Below are 22884 nucleotides of genomic sequence, written 5' to 3'. Positions count from 1 at the left end.
CAGTTCTCATTTTCTCAGGGTATATTCCAAGCAGTGGAGTAGCTGGGTCGTACGGACTTTCTTGAATTTTTTTATGAAATGCCAAACTGCCTTTCAGAGTGGTTGTACCATTTTACAGTCTCACCAACAATGTATAAGAGTTCCTATCTTACCACATCCTCTCAAACATTTATTATTTGCTGTCCTGTTAAACTTTGCCACTGATACTGGCATAAGATTGTTCTCATTGTGGTTTGATTTGCATCTCTCTTATTGTCAGTGATTTGGAGCATTTTTTCATGTTTCTGTTGACCATCTAAATGTCTTCCTCAGTGAAAAGTCATCCCTTATCTTTTTTATTATAAATTGTTATGTCTCATTGAGTTAGAACCAACCCTCGAGCCAGTTTTCAGAGGAATAAATCATGTTGGAGGAGAGTTTCCATTTTTCTCTCCTGGAGCAGCTGATAGTTTCAAACCACTTGGCTTTGGATTTGCAACCCAACTCCTTGCCGCTAGGACACCCGAGCTCCCTTATATAAATGAGTGCTTTGTTATTTCTTACATGTTGTTTCTTTGGTATACTGTCTCTTCAGCTTGGTAGGAAAATTAGTACTCATATTTGTTTCATTCTCCAAAAGTGTATATATAGGGCTGTGTGCATGGAATATCATCATCTTGCTAAATATTTGTTGGCTGCTCTTTGATTAGTATTTATAACCTTAACTCCCAAATCACATATTTTGGGCCTCAAGCATTGATTTTAGGGGAAATAGATGCATCCAGGACTTGAAAGTTAACAAATATCACCATATGGATGATGTTTGATGTTGTCAGACAGCAGACATTTGTTAACTGAGGATTCTATTTTGAGCAACTGCCAGTGCCTCTGCTGGGGAGTTAATGAAAAATGAAAAGGCAAGACACCTTCCCTTAAGCAGTTTATATTCTCTTTGAGAAGATGCTTTTAGGGCTTAAGGATCCCTACTCAGTTATGTAACGGACTTTCAGAAAAATCCACGAGCCTATAAAAAGTAAGAGAGCTAAAAATATTGTTAGCAATTAAAACTCCGGATGACAAAAGAATAAACTCTACTATTAATCTTTGTTTTTCACTGTTTTTGGCTCATCCATAATCTCATGACTCCAGTGTTATGACATTGATTTTGAAACACCACCTAACTTTAATAAAAGCTCGGAAGAGACCTCACATTATATTTAAGATCTAGGATACTTGATTCTGCTCATGCTGACATGTACATTTCTGAATAATGTTGATATTTATATAATACTAATGAGGCTTAAAGCTCTATTGGACTAAACATTTCTCTAGATCTGTTTAGAATACTTTGTAATGAACGATGTAAACAGTGTTTTGTGATAAGCCTGTATGATACAACCATGCAATTTTTATTATTTTGTAGCTTAAAAAGAAAATGATTCAAAACTTTAGAAAATAACATGATTTAGTTTGAGTCACTGAATTAATTTAGAATGATATTTTCTTTCTTTTAATAGCCTTTTGGTCTAACTTGCAAGTTCTTATAAAAAAAAAAAGGATTGAACTATTTTAGGGTTTAACTTGTGTTAGTATGTCCTATCTGCATATGAAACAAATCTCATGGCTTTGAAAGAGAGAAGTGTGCATTATGCAGAAGGGTGGGGGAGAAAAGCATTTGTTTCTCTTTAGCTTTTGAATTAATTATGGGTGGTTGTTTTTTTTTAATTTCTGTGGATTTTTTTGGTCTTTTCTAGTTAGGTACTGCTTAGACTAAAATTAAATTGGAATTCATTCTATTAGTTTTATATCAATTTATGTTGGGGCCAGTGGGATGTCAGAAATAAACCAGCCTAAGATTAAAAAAATTGCAGTGGATAATACACAAAGTGGATAATGTACATGTGTTTTAGTTGAAAATTGGCTATAGATAACAGACTTTTGATTTTATTTCTCTCCCTGTGGGTTTTTCTTTCTTTCTTTTTTTTTTTAAGTATTGTGAGTCTGCTTGTTGCAAAGCTGCTGAGTTACAGCTGCTTCTGCCTAATTAACTCTGTTGGTTGGTGTCAGATGAGAGCTAATTTTGAGATTAAATTGAGGAGTGGGGGTGTGTCTCTGTGGAAGAGGAGAGGGAGGAGCTGAAGTTGCCTAGTTGTTTTGTTTAAAATCAAAATATGCTTATTCACAGTTGTTGCTTTTAAATGTATATTTTTTTTGCATTTGAATTAAAGGTAGCCATGACTGCACCTAGGCTGGTAGAAACTGGTGCACCCTTCTAACTCAAGTTACTGACTGTATCTTGATAGTCCAGTAAGTACCTAGCTGCTAAGGGACCTTTGGAATAGTGAATACTGCCTGGAAAAGGTAGTGTTGATCTTAAAAAAAAAGCTCTCCCCCAAGATACACTGTTATACTTGCTTGAGTAATGGGATTTCCCTCTCAATGATAGAATTCATTCTTAGGATTTGTCACAAACTGATTTTTAAAAATTGGCAGATCTGGTCTTAAAGGGAAACATTTGCTTCTTTAGACTTTTTTCCTTTTTATATCTTCTGTCCTGAATTCTGTGTTGACGAATACAGACCTTTTATTGTCTGAGTGACTGTGTCTTCAAATGTACAATAAATTCATTGTTACTGTTTTTATTGAGCAGTTGTAGAGATCTGTAGAGGGTTGCAACATTTAAGAGATGTCTTTATGCCAAATTAACATTTCTTTTCTTTTACCTTTTTTTCAGATTTACCTGAAGACCTGGACAATCTTCTACCATGGACTGTTAAAGCATTTGGAGTGTCAATGATGGTAGCTTTTATTTTATCTCTAACATGTAAAATATCTTACTAAAATGTATTGGTAGTGAATATGATTTATTCTTTTGATTGTAGGTGAGGATTATGGTGGAAAGTCGTTATCAATTATGAAATGCACTTTGTTTTAACATGCATTTGCTTATGTAACCAAAATGCCTGAAAGCAAATTTGCTGTGTGGGATACTTTTCTCTGACCTCTTCTCTTGTTGAATTTTGTGCAATATGATTAAATTAGTTGTGATTCATCCTGAATAAATGATAAATGATGAAAGATGAAATAATTGCTTAGACACAGTGAAATGTTTCCCTTTGAAATTTTGCCCCAAACCATTTTACTTTGGAAAGATCTGTTCTAAATTTCCTAACATGAGAGTGATCCTGTAGTCTATCCTGAAAGTGGTAGCACTTTGAAAGCCAGTGATTTCAATCCTAAACATACTGTGTTTCAAGTCTAACATTTTTGTCAATGATTTATGTAATGACTCAAAAGGTTGGCTTATTAAATTTACAGATCACATAGATGACAGAATCAAAAGTCAACTTTTTTTTTTTAACAGGTTGGAAGATAGACACAGACCAACAAGATAAAATAGAACTTTAAAACCCGAGTACTAAATTTAAACAAGGAAGGGGATAGAAATACTCAGCTTGACAGTTTTTTATAAAGAAAGAAAAATTCTGAGAATATTATGGAACCTGCTCAGCATGAGCCAGTGGTATGGCAGAGCTATTAAGAAAGTTCTTGTAACCTTGAGTTGCATTTGCAATTGGATGTGCCTTGACTGTCAGCTCTTAAGATGTACCTTAATTAACCACACTGGTGATTAACCAAGAGAAAGTGGTACTCAGCAGCCATGTAATAGGTGCAAGGAGGGTTTTGAAAGGTGCTTGTTTTCAAAGATTTGAAGGCCTGTCATATTGACAGATATTAAGAATTTTTGGTTTGGATTACTCCGTGGGTACTGGGACTAGGAAGCAGAAATGATGAAGAGGCTAATTTTGGTTCCTTTGAGCAAGCAATATAGTTCAATAGCTGTTCAGTAGTGAAGTGAGCTGCCTTAAAAAAGTGAAAGGCTCTCATTGAAAGTGTAAGAGAAATGATGGCCTATCCGTTGGTGTTATTAAACAAGGGATATTCCCCCCCTGGGTCTCAGTGTTCTGATCTCAAAGAGGATAATAAATTTTAAATAGCATCTTTCAAACTGGCTTTTGAAGAAGTGTGGTCCAGTGACCCTGCTCTCTTTCAGCAGTACTCCAGTGTGTTTTTTTTCTTTCCTCTTTCCTACACCGTTATCTTTTTTTTTTTTATGTGTGTACGGTCAAATTGGATCTGACTGGTACAGGAGGCGATTGTTCCTCCTTCTTCAGCAGAGCATCTGGTGGATTTGAACTGACCATTATCTTTTTGAGGAGAAATTTTGCTAAGTATATCGGGCTGACTTTTTAAAAAAATGTTTTCATTTTATACTGGTTTATTTACAAATCCGTATACGTTGTTTTTCAGACGGGATCTTTTTGGGCTTACATTTTGCGGAAAGATATTTTCTCCTTCTACGTACATTTTACCTAAATTCATAATCAGAGATAATCTCAATTTTATATTTTATGAAATATCTTCCAAAGTAGTTAGATATTATTGTATTGGATAGAAATGACAATAGCAGCTATGTACTTGAATATTAAATACCGTCAGAGTCCTGTCATGGATATACTATAAGTAAACGGACTAAAACTTAAGTTACTTACATAAGATTTCTCCACTAGACGTGGACATGACTGACACTCGAATCCAGCTTGGTCTGACTGCAAAGGCAGACCTAGCGAGGGCAGGTTAGTTTAGGAAATAAGACTGTAGATGACTTGAATTTAGAATAATGATCTTCTAGCCTTGAATCTGCTACTGACTGACTTTGAGTGAGTTATATTTTCTCCTGAGCCTCAGTTTACCAGTTTAGTATTCCTGCAGTTTAAATGGCATTGTACCCAACAACACACTCTGCACCCTTTAAACTATAAAAAGAGTTAAAATGTGGACATTATTAGCAAAAGATAAGTTTAGAATTCAGATCTGGCCCCATTCCTAGGTCAAGGTGCTTTCTCGAGTGTTTTTTTGCAAGTTGGAACTCTGATGGTTCTTGTGTATATCAGAAGATTCTCAGAGAGCAATACCTCTGCCCACCTGGAATCAGATTTGTACAAACATGCCTGTGTTGAGCAATTTCATGTCTGGGTATTAAGATACCTAGAATGCGACCTTATTTAAAGGTGAAGAGTTATGTTGCTGTATTTCCTTCAGTTCAGCCCGTGTGTTATAATGTGTTATATTCTCTTTGCAAAGGGATGAAAAGATATGATTCCACAGAGGTGGGAAATTTTCTTATGTGTGAAACTTCAGAAAAATTGTACGTAGCTCAAGTAGAAGAAAGAAGATTATTGACTCTTTTCCTTTTGACTTGAATTTCTGACTCGTAACTGGATCTTCTGTTAGGTTTCCAAGGTTGGAAATCTTGGAAAAGATGCCCATCTTTTTCCTGAAGAGTGAATGATCAGTGGTTTTGAACCACCAGAAAAGCACAGCCTTTGGGTTAGCTGTGCACCTTTATAGAATATGCAGCCAGAGCTCATTTAATACAGTTTCACCAAAGTTTTGTCCCCTTGAAGTGTTCTTTGATGTTGACTACTTTTACATTTTTGTGGTAGTCATATATCTTGACCAAGTTTTGTCTAATTTGATTTTAATAATGTTAATTCACTAAGTATAAGCTTAAATATGATTCTTAAATTATCATGAGTCATGTCATAAAAAGTGTTTAGATTGTGATCTATGTTGTGGCCAGACTGTCATCACTAAGCCCATACCCACCTTGTCATTTTTTTTGTGGCCATTCTGGGGGAGGGAACTTTTTCTTGATAGAGTTTATATCTGCAAAAGTGATACTAAAGAAGCTTTTAAATTTATTTTCTAGAATTCCATTACTAAAAATCCTTTCCCTCTCCCTTTTTTACCCTTCAAGGTCTTGACTTCCTAATTAAAGATGTTCTTCACTTGAATGAAGTTTTTCCTGTTGGTAAAAGAAGACAACTGTCAACGTTGCCTGGCAGCCCCCTTTTTAGTCTTTTAAGGGTGGATATTTATAAGATGTTGCTTAATGAGGTCTGGAATACCTGTCCATTCATTGAATTGTAAATGACTTTTACATGTGTAAGTTCTGTTAAATACAAGGAGAATCTCTATGGGTAACTTTTGTATTGAAGACGTCATTTGTCAACCATGGTAAAACTTGCGAACCCACTTTATACAGAGTGGATTCTGGAAGCTATACAAAAAATAAAAAAGCAAAAGCAAAGGCCTTCTGAAGAGCGTATCTGCCATGCGGTCAGCACTTCCCATGGGCTGGATAAGAAGACGGTCTCTGAACAGCTGGAACTCAGTGTCCAGGATGGCTCCGTTCTCAAAGTCACCAACAAAGGCCTTGCCTCCTATAAGGACCCAGACAATCCTGGGCGCTTTTCATCAGTTAAACCAGGCACTTTTCCCAAGTCAACCAAGGGATCTAAGGGATCATGCAGTGATCTTCGCAATGTGGATTGGAATAAGCTTTTAAAGAGAGCAATTGAAGGACTTGAAGAACCTAATGGCTCCTCCCTGAAGAACATAGAGAAGTATCTCAGAAATCAAAGTGACCTCACGGGCACCACCAACAACCCAGCCTTTCAGCAGCGGCTGCGACTAGGGGCCAAACGTGCCGTCAACAATGGGAGGTTACTGAAAGATGGACCACAGTACAGTGTCAATTACGGAAGCTTAGATGGCAAAGGGGCTCCCAAGTATCCCAGTGCTTTTCCATCCTCACTCCCACCCGTCAGTCTCCTACCCCATGAGAAAGACCAGGTAAGTGGAGAAAGCATGTTAAAACAGATATACTATTCATATGACTTCCTCAGTTTCAGTTAAATTCATTTCTGAGGAAACTTTGATAAAATCTTAAATTTTGCATTTGGGGCAAGGTTTTTTATGTCCTCAATACATATATTGTTTTACCATTTAAGTTTTTCTGATTGGTTGAATTTGGCTTGGTTTGTTTATTAAGCTGCAATTAATAAAAGGCGCCAGTATAGGTAATTTTAATTCCCCTACCTCAAGACAGCATATTTTATATTTTAAAATCCAAGAAAAGTGATTTTACATTCTTTTCATATTGAAAAAAATACCTAGAGACTTATTTTAATACTGATAATTCTAGAATTATTTTAATATACCGTCTAAATTCTGCCTGCTTTAGTGTAATCATTTATTATTGTCCAGTCTTCAGTGTGTGCTAGTGAACATTTATTCTGCCTCATACAATAAGTATATTTTCTTGTATCTTTGATTTCTGTGGGCCTTATGTTCTCTTTGCAGTACCTAAGTTCTGGACTAGCCAGTCAGTCCTTCTTTCCACTGTGCTAGGGTTGTTACAAGACAGAACTGACAACAACAGTATCTGTGAATTTATGGTAAAATTCTCCTTAAGTTACTGTTAAGATTTTATATCTCGTGAGTAGGGAGTTTGCTTTGTTCGTTTCAGAGCTATTGAAGTTAATTCTCAAAGTAGAGCAAGAGTGTATTGTAGAAACCTTCCAGCTCATAAGCCTCTTGCCTGTTCTATGAGTGGTATTTGATACTCATTAAATTTTCATCTCATAAACCATTAACCAAAGTTGATAGTAAAAGTGGTTGTATTTTCAAAAATGCTTCAAACAGGTAGTAGGAAATGTGCAACTGGGGTTTGACTTTTCCTTTAGTTACTCTGATCCTTTGAGACGGACTTATCTCCTGTACACTGTCTGATAGAGACCCCAATTCTAGAGATTAGGTAAAACCAAGTGATTTTCTTTTTCATGGGCTAATCTATAGTTTTGTCTTTATTTCTTAACCATACTTTTATTTCATTAGTCTTCTTCAATTACATGCTTCCATTGTAGTGTGATTGTATGGCCGACCCTCAGTTCTTTGTGAGAGAATGTGAACTTAAGGAAGAAATAAACAAACCTATTAATTTTTTCATTACTAATATCTTTTTATAAAATGTGTTAAGTAACTCAAATGCCAGTTTCTGAGCCTGATACAATCACAATAAGTACCTTTATTTTTCATGAAATGTTTTGGAGCTACTTATATCTTGAAGAAATTCTTTAAGGGAATATAGCACCATTTCCTAACAGATTTAGATATTATATTTGAAACATATACATTGCAAGTGTGTATAATGTTCCATTGTGCTGACCGAGAGTTCAGCAGTTAGGATTGACCCCCTACTCCAAGGGTAAAAGATGGGAATCTCTGCTTTACAGCCTTTGGATCCTGATGAAGGGTTGCTGTGAGTGAAAATAACAGTAGAGTAGGATAGTTTAAGATTTACATTTATAAAGTATGTGAATTAATTCAGGTAAAGTATATGGATTAATTGGATAATTTGATTTGTTTTGATAATATTTAAAGTCTAGTGTTTTTTTTTAAAAGAATTTAAGATTACACGAATCACTATACATTTCCCATAATCCCTTTCCCACATTCTCTTTAACCTTGCCTGTCATTTCTTGCTAACCTTAACACATTTTTTTTTCCATGCAGCATCTGTACAGAGGTATTTTTAGTCTAAAGGAAAATTTTTGTCTGAAAGTGTCTAGGATTAAGAGCAGTAACTTACTGCTTAGCATGCTTTTATTCCTTCTCTTTTTTATGATGTGAATCTTTAAATTGTCTAGTTATCTTCATCATATAACAAGGGAAGCTGAGAAAAGGTGCCTTAGAATTTTTTCTTTTCACTTGATGCAATTTAGAGGTTAATTGTATTGTATAATTACGATAATTTAAATCGTAGAAAAGATCAATTTAAAAACAAATATCAGGCCAAATCAAGTAAATTTTGCAACATTATTGTCTTTATTGGCTTTTATAAAAGCCTTTTTTTTCTTGAAAAATGTAATAAAAATTTTATCAAAAGATATTGCTGTATTACTGTTTGAGATGTGAAGTGGTGAATAATTTAAAACCATTTCAATTTGCTAAGTAATTGTGTTAGAAATTTTTAAGCTGGAATTTATGAATGAGATGTTTAGGTAGCTCAGAAGTCCTTTGAAACCATATGTAAATGCATGAATGTATTCACATATACATTCTTACAAGTATGAGGATTGAGAGTGTTTATCAAATTCTTAGAGTTGTCAAAAATATCCTATAGCCTCTTTAAAACTTTAAACATTTTGTCCTTTAGGAAATATTTTGGATTGCTTACACAGAAACCAAAAGGTGCTAATTTAATTTGGCCTTTGATTATTAATTTGCTTCAGCTGCTTAGCTTGAATTATTGCTTACCTTGTATTGTGCCTGGCTTGATTGTACTATGTACTCATGACTTTCAGCTCCTAAAGAAGTGTGGCCTGCTTCTGTGCCATCTCTAGGATCAATTTTGGACTGGACTGTGGTGACACTGTTTTTACCAGTTGATTTTAAAAGAAGATTGCCATGCCTTCCTTAATCTGTCTTCTCTGAAAACGCAGTTGAAACCTGTGTAGCCTCATAACAAAATACAAACCAAGTGATGACTGTATACTGGGTATGTTGACAAGAAATCAAACAGCTCTCCCCTGTGGAAGGCAGGGATTTTGCTATTAGTCCCTCTACAGTTGTGCTATTTTTGTGTATGTAGGACTTTTCTGAGTGTATTTGAAAGACAGACTGTCAAAATTATATACATATATATAATTTTGTATTTGATAAATATAAAAATATATCTGTTAGGTAAAAGTTTCTAGGACATGTTAGTTTCCTAGTCTATGACATTGGTTGCAATTCCTACAATGTGGTAGCATTCACCACATTTCCATTGGTCCACTTTTTCTACCTGGCTTACCTTCTTAACTTTACTCTTTGGGTGAATGTTTCCATTTTGGTTCCATGTGGTTCATTGTTCTGAGAAGCCTGTATCTTCTGGGTGTTCGCGTTGGCATTATAGGCCTGTCTTTTATGTGGCTGAGAGGTGATATGACTTCAGTTCCAAGTTAGCATCATGCTTGATGTTCTACAAGTTGTAGGTTTTATATTGTGGGAAGAAATGGATAATATTATTAGAAACTGTCTATTTAGAGTTGGTGTGATCTCAGTTATAATTTAGTCTTTCAAAGAAGCAATTATCTTAGTTACATTTGCTTAGATGTTGCATTTAATGATAAAAAGAACATAAAAATAGTAAAAAGAATAATGTTTCTTAAGTTTTAAATTAAGGTCCTTTTCCAAGTACTTTATTTTCTTCTTGACTCATCACAGTTTATAGTTAAAAATAGAGGCTAAACGTGATTTCAGTAAAGTCACTTATGGTCTGGTGGGGGTGGTGAAGCAGAGATTCTAATCTAGACAGTCTGGCTCTAGGGCTCTTTTCCACTAGACTGCATAGTGGTCAATGGGGGGTGGGGCTTTCCATTAATAGTAAATGTATCTCTTCCAGTTCCTCGTGGTTAGAAGCGACTTTCCCAGCAAACAGATTTCTAGCATTTTACATTTGGTAGTTGCAATGAACTTACTGCAGTTTTTAAAGCAGATGCTATTTATAATATTAGCAATATGGGAAAGCAGTAGGGAAAGTAGTAAATTTGTGTCTAATTAGATTTAACATCATCATCATTCCTATGCATCACTGCTTGGAGGAACACAATGTGAGCTAACATAGAAGGGCTCCTGCCTTTCGGAAATGTAATTGCACATCTTGTGATAGTCTAGAATTCAAATTAGGTATTACCTCATGGATTTCTTAGTATAAGTTCTTTGTATTTGTTTAAGACAGCTCCTGTTGGTGAGATGATACAGAAAGGAATTAAGCCACAGAAGAGAAAACTGTATCTTTGATTTGGTGTAAGAACTTGTAAAGGAGTGTTCAGAATTTTCATTTAAAATGATAAGCTCAATTAGGTTAGATTATAAGTACTTTGGAAAGTCAAATATTCAGAGAGACTTCAGTTATTACCTTATAGTTTGTAGCAGTAAGATTCTATTTGAATATTTGGGCTTTTCATTTTAATAAAATCCCTTTAGTTCAATTTTAACAGATTCCTTAGTATTTACTTTATCAAGAATATCTTCCTAAAGTGTATTAAGTGTCAAATCTTGGTATGTTTCTTGTATAGGCGATAATACGGGAACTCTCATTATAGGTAGCTGTAGTTGCAAGATGAAAATACTTATCTAATGCCAAGTAGCTTTTTGTATTTTTCTCTTGAAGAAATGAAGTAACTGTTAGAATGCCATGAAAACTTTAAAATGTAATTAAAGTAATGCTGCTGTCCAAAATGAAAACATAAATATTTTTAAAAACAGCACAGATGTTATAAAATGAGACTGAGAAGACAAAATTACGGTTTTTTTGGGGGAAAAATGTCACTGTTTTGGGCTTACATGGTTGTTTAGTATTTTTTTCTGAAAATAGCATAGCCATATAAATAATGCGCTTAACACATAATATATGGCATAGTGCACTTGGGAAAATAGGATTGTGTAGCAAGTAAAATAGGATACTTAAACAGCTTTTCCTCTTTTTCTGCAGTCAATAAACTCATGGGCTACTTAACAACTCAAGTGTGTAGAAAGTAGCTAGCACTTCAAATCGTCAATATTGGAAAGCCAATAAAATTTTGATTTATTGTCCTGTGGTATATGCAATTTCTAAATGCATAAAATATTTTCACATTTTTGTATTGAACCATTTATGGAAGACTATACTACATTCATTAGTTACTTGTTAAACTCTTAAATTGCTGGTGCTGCAGAAGGCACTGTAGAAGTCTCTACCCTAATGGGTTTTCAAATCTAATTGTTGGATAGAAAATAAATACTTTAAACAAACATAATAAGATATGATTACAAAGTAGCATAAGTGCAATGTACAAAACACAACAACAGAGTCTAAAGAGAGGAGAGATCAAAGAAAAAAGGAAAATAGGAGTGTGTATGGGGGTGTGTGTGGTGTAGATTTTGAACAGTTGGCCTAAACGAAAAGCTGTATCACAGTCACCTTATTTGTATAAAAGTATAATATTCTATTTGTCACTGTTCTCCTTTAAAAAGGTGAATATTTTATTAAAATATTTTATATTGTTAAGTCTGAAATATCTCCATAAGCAGAAGATAAATGTGCATCCATATTAATTTCTTGTGTTATAATCTGTCAATTAGAAAGTTTTTGTTTTTCTCCTCTCCTTCTGTGCCTTCGTCTGCCCTAGAGCAAACCGTCTTCTCTCCCAAGGACTTCTAGTTGCTTGCATTTGTGAAGGGCCATTCACTAGTCCATAGTGTTCTTTGATATGGCACACTTCTAGAAGTCTCTCATCCACAGGGGAATTGTTCATAGCCTCACACTACTCTGGATCATTTTGGAGAAATGTGTATATTTTTTGTGTGTTAATTGTAGAGTGTGAATGTCCTCCTCTCTGCTGACCTTTTCTGTTGTCCTTTGAATTGTTGTGCTTTATATTGTGAATGCCACACTTCTCAAAGAGTAGTGCATGTATTGAACAGAAAATTGGGTAGAACCCTAAATAACCTTACCTTTTTCACAGCTTTGCAAAAAATACTTTTCAAAAGAACCCAAATTTTAGAATTGTTATAGATTATAAAAAAAGTCAGTTTCAGAATATCTGAACTAAGATACTCATAAACCCTTTATGATGTGAAAGACTAAATCAAAACCGAACCAGACAGTCCATTTTGTCTCATAGCAACCCCCTTGGACTGCCCTACAAGGTCACCAAGGTGGTCATCTTGGTGGAAGTTGACTGCCATGCTTTTCTCCTGTGGAGTGGCTGGTGAGTTTGAACTGTTGACCTTTCGCTTAGCAGCATTTAACCTTTGGGCTACCAAAGCTCCTTAAAGCAAAACATGAAATGAGTAAAAAGAAAATGTTGTTCATACTGGTATTGTAACTAAGCTTCAGAAGTTTATCAAAATAGCAGTTTCTGAACACAACTGTTGTGAGCAGATAGTGCCAGTTGTTGAGTAAGAAGAGGACTAAGATTGTCTCAAACTAGTTAGGTCAAGGGACAGAGAAAATGAAGATTGAAAGAGCCTTTTATTGCACTCTGAAGCATGACAGTTTGTTCCACTTTTGAGCTTTTATCAAGATGGGACTTGTCTAGACGTCTAATGAAATAGGCTCAGGTAAAGTAGAAAACATGTCAGAGAATCTTTTTACTATTGAACATTCTTTTTAACTGTTTTGATTGTAGATGTACTTGATGCCATAGCTGCCTTTTCTACAACATACAATTTTATTCTGAATGCAATACAGAACAGGCTCTTTTTTTGGGTCCCTAATGATGTTTTCCAGCAAATAATAAAGCTGCTCAAAAAGTGTAGTTTTGTGGGCTGATTTTTTAGTTACTTTTGTTGGAGCTCTGTTGGCAAAGTGCATGGGAAGTTATCCTGCTGACCTAAGGGCCACACCTTTCTGGCAATTTTGAACTCAGCAGTGGCTCTGTAGGTGAAAAACGAGCCATCGTTCCCAATATAGTTTGCATTCTCAGAAACCCAACGGTTGGTCAACTACAAGTTGGTTCAGACGCAAAGGCAATAACTTCTTTTTTCTTTTTAACTTTTTGGTTTCTGCAGCTGTCAGAAATTTGCTATCCTATTCTATATTTATTTCAGCAATATTTGTTATATATTTAGTGCTAAGAAATTCCATACATTTTTATTTTGAAGTTATTCAGTAGTTAAGTACTGTTTGTGGATTTATTCTGTCCGTGTCTTGAATGGCAAAAATTTTACTGAGTTCTTCCCCTGAAAATTTTATTTATTGATAATAAGGAACTTAAAATTCTTGGAATAAAGGTCTGTATTTTTTAAAAATGTGTTTTATCTTTGTATGCGATTTCTTCCGCATGAGGAAATGTGATGATATTGCTGTAGAAAATGTTAGAGGTTCATGTTTTGAACTTAATGTTTTCTACCTTGTTTCTAACCTTTATATTTTGACTGGGGCATTCACTAACACAGTATGACAACATTTGGTCACATTTAAAATGTGAATCTTTCCCAGTACTTTCATCTCTTTAATATAAAGCATCAAATTAAAATTATCAATTGAACCCAAAAACATAACTTACTTTTGACATTGTGAATTTTGATGAGGGAAGTATGTTTTTTATTTGATCTGCACATTTATGGAGATGATGTTTAAGGTGATAATGGTGTTGGTGGTGATGGTGTTTAAGGCGATGGTGTGATTGTTTATGAGGTGATGGTGGTGATGGTGTTTAAGGCAATGTTGTGATTGTGTTTAAGGTGACGGTGGTGATGGTGTTTAAGGAGGTGGCTTCTTACAAGTGAGAAAAAGAATTGTGCACTGTCAGTTGTGAGATGTTCACTACTGTAGTTTGGTTGCTTGGGACTGAACAGCTCTTGTAGTTGCAGGCCACAGTTTCATTGCTCTTCAATTAAAGTCAACCTTTCCATTGAGTTAAAAAAATTTAAATGTAGAGTATAGGCTTTTAAAAAACTTAGGTGAAAGATTTTGAGAAAACTGCAAAATGTGCAATATGTAGACAAAGTTCAGGAGAGAAAGATAATAGATCTAAATGATGTAAATACAAGGCTGATCTCCAAGCAGATACAAAATAAATACTAATCAGTGGTCTAAGCAACATACAGGAAGGATTTGTGTTAATTTGACAAGTGGGTTTAGAATTCTTTAGCTATTTTTTTTTTAGAAACCATCTTTGTTCATACATCCTTTTTCTAATTTGCTTCACTTTTGATCTTTGATAAACCAGCTGCAATTTTGTTTCATTAACTAGCTTCACTGGTTAACAGATGTTTGTTTTGGCTTGATTGTGTCCTTTCTATTAGAAACAGCATAGGCATACATAGAAACCATGCTGAGCCTTTTCCTGTCTGTAGCTAGACAGGCATTTCAGAAGAGCAGCTTAATTTTATTTACAAGTTCAATTTTGCTCTTCTGTACCGTTATACGAGGTATGAAAACATTTTGGTTTTTGTTCTTCCCATCAGGGAGGCCTCTTGTTAATCCTATATCTCATAGTCAATTCAAGTCATTGGTAGGGATTCAGAACCAACTCATAGCTGATACTCCAGTGGGTTTTCAGGGCCTGCAAATTACGTGGGAGGAGATTGCCCGTCTTTCTCCTGATCATAATCCAGGATAGCTTTCTGATTTTTTGAAGGTTGGCAACATCTCAGGGAATGAGATCATTTCAGAAGAGGTAGGTGATTTGAGATGCCCTAACTCTTACAGAGTTCAAGAAAAGAAATGAGACAAGGCAGGCGAATTTAGGTATCTTCTTTGGTGTAGGTAAACTGTCATATGGAAAGCAAAACGCCTGCAGGAAGGAGGTGAGCCTTGGTGTGGGCTGCCTGTGATTCCCAGGGTGATATGGGCTGGAAGCCAGGGGCAGCAATTTGTTCTGTAGTAGTTTCTGATGCTGCCAGGCTAGTTTTTGTTCATGTTTTCCTGCCCTACTTGTAACCCTCTTAGATTATATATGGGAATGATGAAATAAAGAAACAGTAAAGATTCTATAGGGTAAAAGAAAACTGGTAAAAGCAGGAAGGAATGCAAAACCTAAAATCCAGTTTTGTTGTTGTTAGGTAGCATTGAGTTGACTATGACTCGATCTTGACCATATGAACAACAGATCTGAACCCTGTCCTATCCTATTCTATCCTCGTCATCTTCTGTATGCTTGACCCCATTGCTGTAGTCATTGTGTCTGCCCATCTTTGTTGAGAGTCTTCCTCTCTTTCGCCAACCCTCCACCTTTCCAAGCATGATGACCCCTTCCAAGGAATAGCTTCTTCTAGCAACATGCCCACCATCTTTGCCTCCAAGAGGCACTTAGCTGCACTTTATCCTACACATATCTGTTTGCTCTGTTGGCAGTCCATGAGATAGTCAGCACCACAACCAAAGGCATCAATTCTTCTGCCATCCTCATTCATTGTCTAGATCTCAGATGCATAGCAAGTGATTGAAAGGACCATGGCCTGAATCAGGCACACTTTAATCTTTAGACTGACATCATTACTCTTAAGTATTTTGGAGAGATCCCTGGCAGCAGACTTGCCCAATACAGTACATCTCCTGGTCTCTTGACTGCTGGTACCAAAGTTTTGATTCTTGATCCAAGCAAGATGAAATCATTGACAACTTTCTCCATCTGTCATGATGTTGTTGCTTATTGGCCCAGTTTTGAGGTTTTTTTGTCTTTTTCATGTTGAGATGGAATCCATATTGAAGGCTTCTGCAGCAAGCAAGGTTGTATCATCCACATAAAGCAGGTTGTTAATGAGTCTTCCTCTGATCCTGGTGCCATATTTCTCTTCATAGAATCATTCATGAAACCCAGTCTTAAAGATATCGAAAGATGATTTCTATTGGATATTTAACCAGTCTGTTTCCAAAGTTGCGATTTGAATATCATGTAGAAGCTTCTCTTTCATGACCCAGCTCTTTGACTGTTGAACCTTGAAGTGTGACAAAATCAGCAAAAAATAGATCTGCCAGTAGAAGAGTGGAGGCTGTTTGAAGAACATAAGCTATTTTAGTTTGACTGTGGTAGTTTGAAAGGAAACCTTGGAAAGCTAGACAGTCGTTCTCTCCTAATTTTCAGAATTGCATTATTTCCAGAATGTTAAGAGGACAATGAACACTGCATCTTTTTAATTTAAATTTTTCAACCTTTTAATATTTTACCACATATGTTGTGATTAAATGAGTCTTTATATACATATATGCATACTTATTTTTTTTCCCCTGAAAAAATTTTTCCCTGGGGGAAAAGGTGGATATTATGTTAAGAATACTCTATCTATAAACCTTTTCTATATATCTATACATAGACAGTCCATATTTTTCCAAATATTTAAAGAATGTCATAAGTTTTGATTTTTGGCTCAAGACTCAGTTAAGGAAGTTCAGGCATTATATTTGGTTGTCATACTGCTTTAAGGGAGAAACATTATCTCCCTTTTTCTGCTTCTCATGATACTGATATTTTGGAAAAGAGGTTCAGTCAGTTGTTTTTCTGTAATGTCCTCTGATTAGTTTTTGTTTGATTGTGTCTTCATGATTAGATTCAGGGTACATTCAACCCCTCTTCTTCCCACTGCCGCCTCTCAGATTCTGACTGTCTGGTGGTGGTGCGCATTTCCTCTTGTGTCATTTCAGGAAAAAACATACTTTAAATTGTTTCATTATTCACAACTCACCTCACTGCTGTCAGTCAGTTCAAACTCATAGTGACCCTTTGATTTCCACAGCTGCGGGAGGATCTGGCCCATCTTTCTTCTGAGGAGCAAGATGGTGGATTAGAAACACCAGAGACACAGCCTTATGGTGCATACCCTATAGATACCAGAGCTCCTTCTATTTCATTTTGGTAGTATTTATTGGATCAATTGGCTAAGGTGACATCTGTAAGATATTTTTTAAATTTTTTCTTTTTTTCTCATTTGTGTGTACCTTCAAATCAGTCTGACTAGTACAGGAGATTGCCCCTCCTTCTCCAGCAGAGCATCAGGTGGATTCAAACTGCCTATCTCTGTGATTGCAGTGCAGCTTCTTGCCACTAGGCCACCAGAGCTCCCTCGTCAGATACTTTTATAAAGACACTTTTCCCTTTTAGTAATTAATAAGTAAATCTATCCGGAGATGTTTTGAGACATCGTCAGTAGCCTTTCATCTAGTCTGTAGTAATGTCCCATAGCTGCTGTAACAAATTACCATTAATTTAGTGACTTAACACAAATCTAATCTTAAGAGTTCTGTCTTCGTGGGTTGAAATCAAGGCATTGGCAGGGCTCTGTTCCTTTCTGGAGACTGTGGGGAAGAATCTGTTTCCAGGCCTTTTATATTGACTTGAGGCTGCCCGCATCCCTTGGCTCTTGCCCCTCTCCCTGCATGGTCAAAGCCAGCAGCACCCCATATCTCTGACCGTTCCTCCATAACCACATCTTCCTCTGACCACAACTGGGAAAGGTTCTTGGCTTTTAAAGGAGTCTTTTAATTAGACTGGACACATCTTAATAATAGAAAATCATCTCTCCATCTCCAAATCTTCAGTCAAATCTACAGGGCCATTTTTCCACATGTAATATAGTCATAGATTCTGGGGATTATGAAGTGGACATTTTGAGGAACTGGAACATTGTTATTCCAACTACACCATGGTTTTGGTATCCTGTCTTTCCTACATCAGGGAGTTCTGGTGGCATAGTGGCAAGAAGCTGGGCTGCAACCTCAAAGGCACACGGTTCGAGTCTATCAGCTACTCCTCAGAAGAAGGATGGTCAGTCAGTCTCCTCCTGTGCAATTAATTGCCTCTGAAAACCTACTGGAGGATCACCTATAAGTCAGTCTAACTTCCTGGTACACACCACCACCACCACCACCACCAACAACAACAACAACTTTCCTACATTGGTTTTTTTCATTGGATGTTCAAACCTTGGAAGATATTTTTGTAGGCTGTGATGTGTAAAGTAGTCTAAGTCTAGAAAGGAGTGCATCACAATTTATAGGAGTAATTAATTCTAGGTAAAGGGTGGCCTTCAAGAGATCCAAGTTCTAGATCTGATGGCACATCCTGAATTCTTTCCAGGAGACAGGAATACAAGCTGTTTCCTCTTTCCCCTTTGTGTCCTTTCCTTACAATTAAGAACTAAAGAATAAACTTATCAGTAATCATTTCAGAACAAATAGGAGCTTGGATGTTCGGAATGGTTTTTGACAAGTGCATTTAAAGTTTCAGAGAAGGGTATTTTATTTGAATGCCCATAGAATACAGGGAGTAAAGAAGACAAGAAGAAGATAGGCGCTTTGGTGGCATAAAGACCAAATCATAGCTGAAGAACTTTATGCTTGTTTAAATTAGAATCTTCAGTTAGGTGAAAAAGAAACCAACTTTTTTAAAAAAGAAAATACATATTCAAGTGGATATATATTGTTCAGTTCTTAGTAAAAATTTGAAGCAGTAAACATCAGAATAAGTTTAAAAAAGGCAACTGACCTCTAGAATTCTCTTCGTTTTACAATGTTATGACAGAATCTTCGGCAGTGGCTGCAGTGAGGTAGAATGCTTTGGAAATACCGACTGCTCCAATTGTTAAAGAATAACTGTTATCAGATCACAAATGTGCTTTCTAGAGCTGATTAAAAAAAAGGATAATCTTCACATCTGATGAGCTCTGACCCTCTGTAAACCTTCCAACTTATCTCATTTCCCACCAGCTACTGAAATATAACAAGATGCCAACAATTACATCCTCACAAAGCGTTTATACCAACTTATAAAATCACCTCTTTATTGGAAAATTGTGTAATATCTTGATTTCAATTTAGCATGGCATGTCGGTTTGCAATAAATCTTGCTAGCTTAGAAACAGCCTGCAGGCAGTTTGGAAAACACTGATCAAGCACAAATTGTATGCATTTTTCTAGCTTCTAAAAATTTTGGCACAAAATGAGATGAATAGTTATGGAGAGGAACACTTCTAAAATCTTGAAAAAAATCTGGCATAGAGCAGTACCTCCGTGCATCTTATAGAAAGTACCTTGATTCTCCTGCAATCTATGGCTTAAGTCTGTGTCTGTTTAAATTCTCTGTTTTATCTATGACATAACAATAAAAGCAAAAGAATAAAACATTTACTTTTGCCTCATAAAGTGTACATATTTATATTAAAGAAAACATGTGAGAAGATATTAGGCACTTGGCATTTACTATGTAATAGGCCATCTTTTAAGTATTTTATATACATAACACACACACACACACATATATACATACACACACACACACACACACACACACACACACACACACCCCTCTCAGGAGAACCCCAAGTAAGACATACTGTTATTAACTATATTTTACAGATGAGGGGAAAAAAGCGAAACATGCTGACTTGCTTATGAGGACACATTTAGGATTTGTTAGGGCTCCTGTGTGAACCCTGGCACATGGAGGGTAAGGCAGCCACTTCCCCACCTCTCATGTTTTTTGGATAAAAGTCAGAACACATCTTTTGGATTCTTGTAATATGTCAAGGACTCTTCTAGGCCCTGTGGGAGTACTGAAGATAAATCATATTCATGCACAGAATCCTGATTCATAGTATATGCACTTAATACTGCACATTGCCTATCAATTTTTTTTTTCATGAAGTAAAATTTCTCTTAAAAAGACATCTATCTTGAACAAGGGGTACATTGTAGGGTGGGCTAAAATCTTACTAATTATCCTATTTTTATGATAATGGTCTTATACAGTTATTTGTCCTTATGAGACTGATTTTGTTTACTCAGCATAATGTTCTCTAGTCTCTCCCATGTTAAAAAGTGTTTAATTTAATGAATTTATTTGTTTCCCCCTTGTTGTGTACCATCTAATCAGATCTGGCTGGCACAGGAGGAGATTGTCCCTCCTTCTCCAGTGGAGCATCTGGTGGATTTGAACCATGCACCTTTGGGTTTGCAGCATAGCTTCTTGCCACTAGGTCACCAGAGCTCCCTTTTTATGTAATATTTTACAAAGTTGTTCTTTAGTGCTACATAGTATTCCATTGAGTGAATGTACCACATTTTCACAATCCATCTGTTTGCTGATCTTCCTTTGTCCTGTTTCCATTTTCTTGCTGTGAATAATGCTGCTATGAACATAGGTGTATCTCCATTCCTGACTAGGGGAAAGAGAAATGAGGCAGCAAAAGGGGAAGAGGAAAAATAACTAGGATAGCAGTGGTGGGTTGATACGAGGGTTAAGGAATAGGAAAGAGTCAATGGGCACTCAGCAAGATGGTGTAATAATAAGCATAGATCAATAGTAATTATATATAAATGACTATATGTGTGTGTGTGTGTGTGTATAAATATATATGAAAAACAGTGTAAATGAAAGATTGTATAAAATACAATATACACCGACCATGGTCTTCACAGTTGCTATGAGTTGCTAGTGACTTGATGGCACATAACAACAGAAACATGAGTAAAACAAAATGTAAATAAATGATTATATGCAAACCAATAGAGAAAATGTACAAATCTACTTCAGTCTAATTTTTCCCAGGACTGTTAGCTAGTTTTAATTTTTCTTTTTCTTTCTGTCACATGGACATGAATAAATTAAAAATGAACTAGAATCCAGATTGGATTTTTTGAGAAGGCTTTTTATTATTCAGGGAATAATTTGACTTGCATTGAATACATTTCCCCTTGATCACATGTTCTATATTCTGGATATAAGTCTTTTATCAGCTATGCTGTTGTTGTCAAGGTGCTGTCAGGTTTGAACTGAGTCATAATTGACTTTCCAGTGAGTTTTCCGAGACTTACCACATGGAAGGAGATGACCCATCTTCCCACGTAGCAGCTGGTGGAGTCCAACAGTCTTTGAAAACTTACTGTAAGGTCAGTGATGAGTCAGCTCTGACTCAGTGACAGCTGAGGAGTAACAACAGTAACTGGTCTCAGCACTGTTAATCTGTCCCATTCAGGTGACCTTGACACTTGTCAAAATTCATTTACCGTTAATGTGTGGTTTTATTCCAGGACTAGTTTTCATTGATTTATATTTATACCAATATATTGCTATTTTAATTAGTATAGCTTTTGGTAAGCTTTAAAATTAGGAGATGTGAGTTCTCTGCCTTGTTCTCACCACTTCCCCATGATTGTTTTGGTCGCATATATTTTTGTTTAAAATTTAGATTCACTTTGTGTCAATTTTTTGCCACAAGGCATCAGGGATTTTTATATTGTGTTAAATCTCCTATTCAATACTAAGAATATTTCCATTTTATTATTATGAAGACTTACTTCATGAATGTGTGATGTTTCATTTATTAGTTATTTCTCAACAAAGATTTTCGTTTTATAAGTTTGACTCTTACTTGGTTAACTTGATTCTTTGGTGTTTTATGCTCTCGTAACTCAGGGTGCTCTGGTGGCTTGGTCTGTAGGGAGTTGTGCTGCTCCACCAAAGGCTGAACCTCTCAGGTTTGAATTCACCTGTGGTTCTGTGGGAGGCACCACTCCCCAGTGCACCCTTTTGCCCCCTAGTTGTTTTACAGCCTGAAAACCCGCAGAGGGCAAGCTACACTGATTCTGACTGGAAAGCAACAACGAGATTTTTGTGGTAAATAGAATTGTTTTCCACATTTAATTTTTCGATTTACCATTGCTCATAAATGCAGTTCATTTTTTGAAGCTGATCTTGTATCTTACAATGTTGCTCAAGTTGTATATTAATTCTAGTACTTTTGTGGATTCTGTGTGATTTTCTGTGTAAAAGATCATGCCATCTGCAAATATAGTTTTACTTCTTTTCCATACTGAATGCCTTTTATTTCATTTCTGTTTGCCCTGGCTAGACCAGTGTACTTCAGTGTAATGTTGATTGGTAGTGAGAAGAGACATTCTTGTTTTATTTTTTCTGATCTTGGTGGAGGGAACATTCATTATTCAATTATTCTTCTTTACGTGTGATGTTAGGGAGCTCTGGTGGCCGAGGTTTAAAGAACTGTGCTGCCAACCCAAAGGCACACAGTTTGAATCCACTAGCTGTACCATAGGAAAAAGATGGGCAGTCTCCCTGTGTGATTACTGCCTTTGCAAACCTACTGGAGGGTCAACTGTGAGTCACTTTTGACTCGATGGTACCAAACAGTAAGTAAGTTTTTGTCATAAAAGGGTGTTGGATTTTGTAAAAAATAAAAAAAATAAATTTTTCTATTTGTATTGAGGTGATCATAAGATTTTTGTCCTGTAGTCAGTTAATATGTTGTGATACACTGCCTGATATGTATATATATATTTTTTAAATATTGGAAGAACTTTCCATCCCAAGGATATTTATACCCTTGATCACAAAGGGGTTTTGGTTTGCTGTGTTTTTTGTTGCTGCAAGATTAGGTTTGTCTGTATTGTGTTGAGAATTTTTGCATCTATAGATAAGGAAAAGAGGAAACCTGATGGTGCAGTTAAAGTTGGCTCCTAACCAAGAGGTTGGTAGTTCATACCTACCCAGAAGCTCCATGGGAGAAAGACCT

General features: G+C 36.0%; 1 protein-coding gene across 3 annotated transcripts in view; it reads left to right on the top strand.

Annotated features, from left to right (window-relative positions):
• KAT6B (K(lysine) acetyltransferase 6B) overlaps positions 1-22884 on the top strand; it is a 288543-nt gene that overhangs the window by 9800 nt on the left and 255859 nt on the right. For all 3 annotated transcript variants that reach the window (XM_006887508.1, XM_006887507.1, XM_006887506.1), the window contains exons 2-3: positions 2714-2778; positions 5801-6678. In XM_006887508.1, coding sequence (XP_006887570.1) covers positions 6058-6678 — 621 coding nt within the window. In that variant the 5' untranslated portion in view covers positions 2714-2778; positions 5801-6057. The remainder of the gene's footprint in view (positions 1-2713; positions 2779-5800; positions 6679-22884) is intronic.

The sequence above is a fragment of the Elephantulus edwardii genome, unplaced genomic scaffold (assembly GCF_000299155.1).
Source record: "Elephantulus edwardii isolate Elephantulus edwardi_28Jun2011 unplaced genomic scaffold, EleEdw1.0 scaffold00058, whole genome shotgun sequence".
NCBI classification, from domain to species: Eukaryota; Metazoa; Chordata; class Mammalia; order Macroscelidea; family Macroscelididae; genus Elephantulus; species Elephantulus edwardii.
This window is presented reverse-complemented; position numbering and strand designations above follow the sequence as displayed.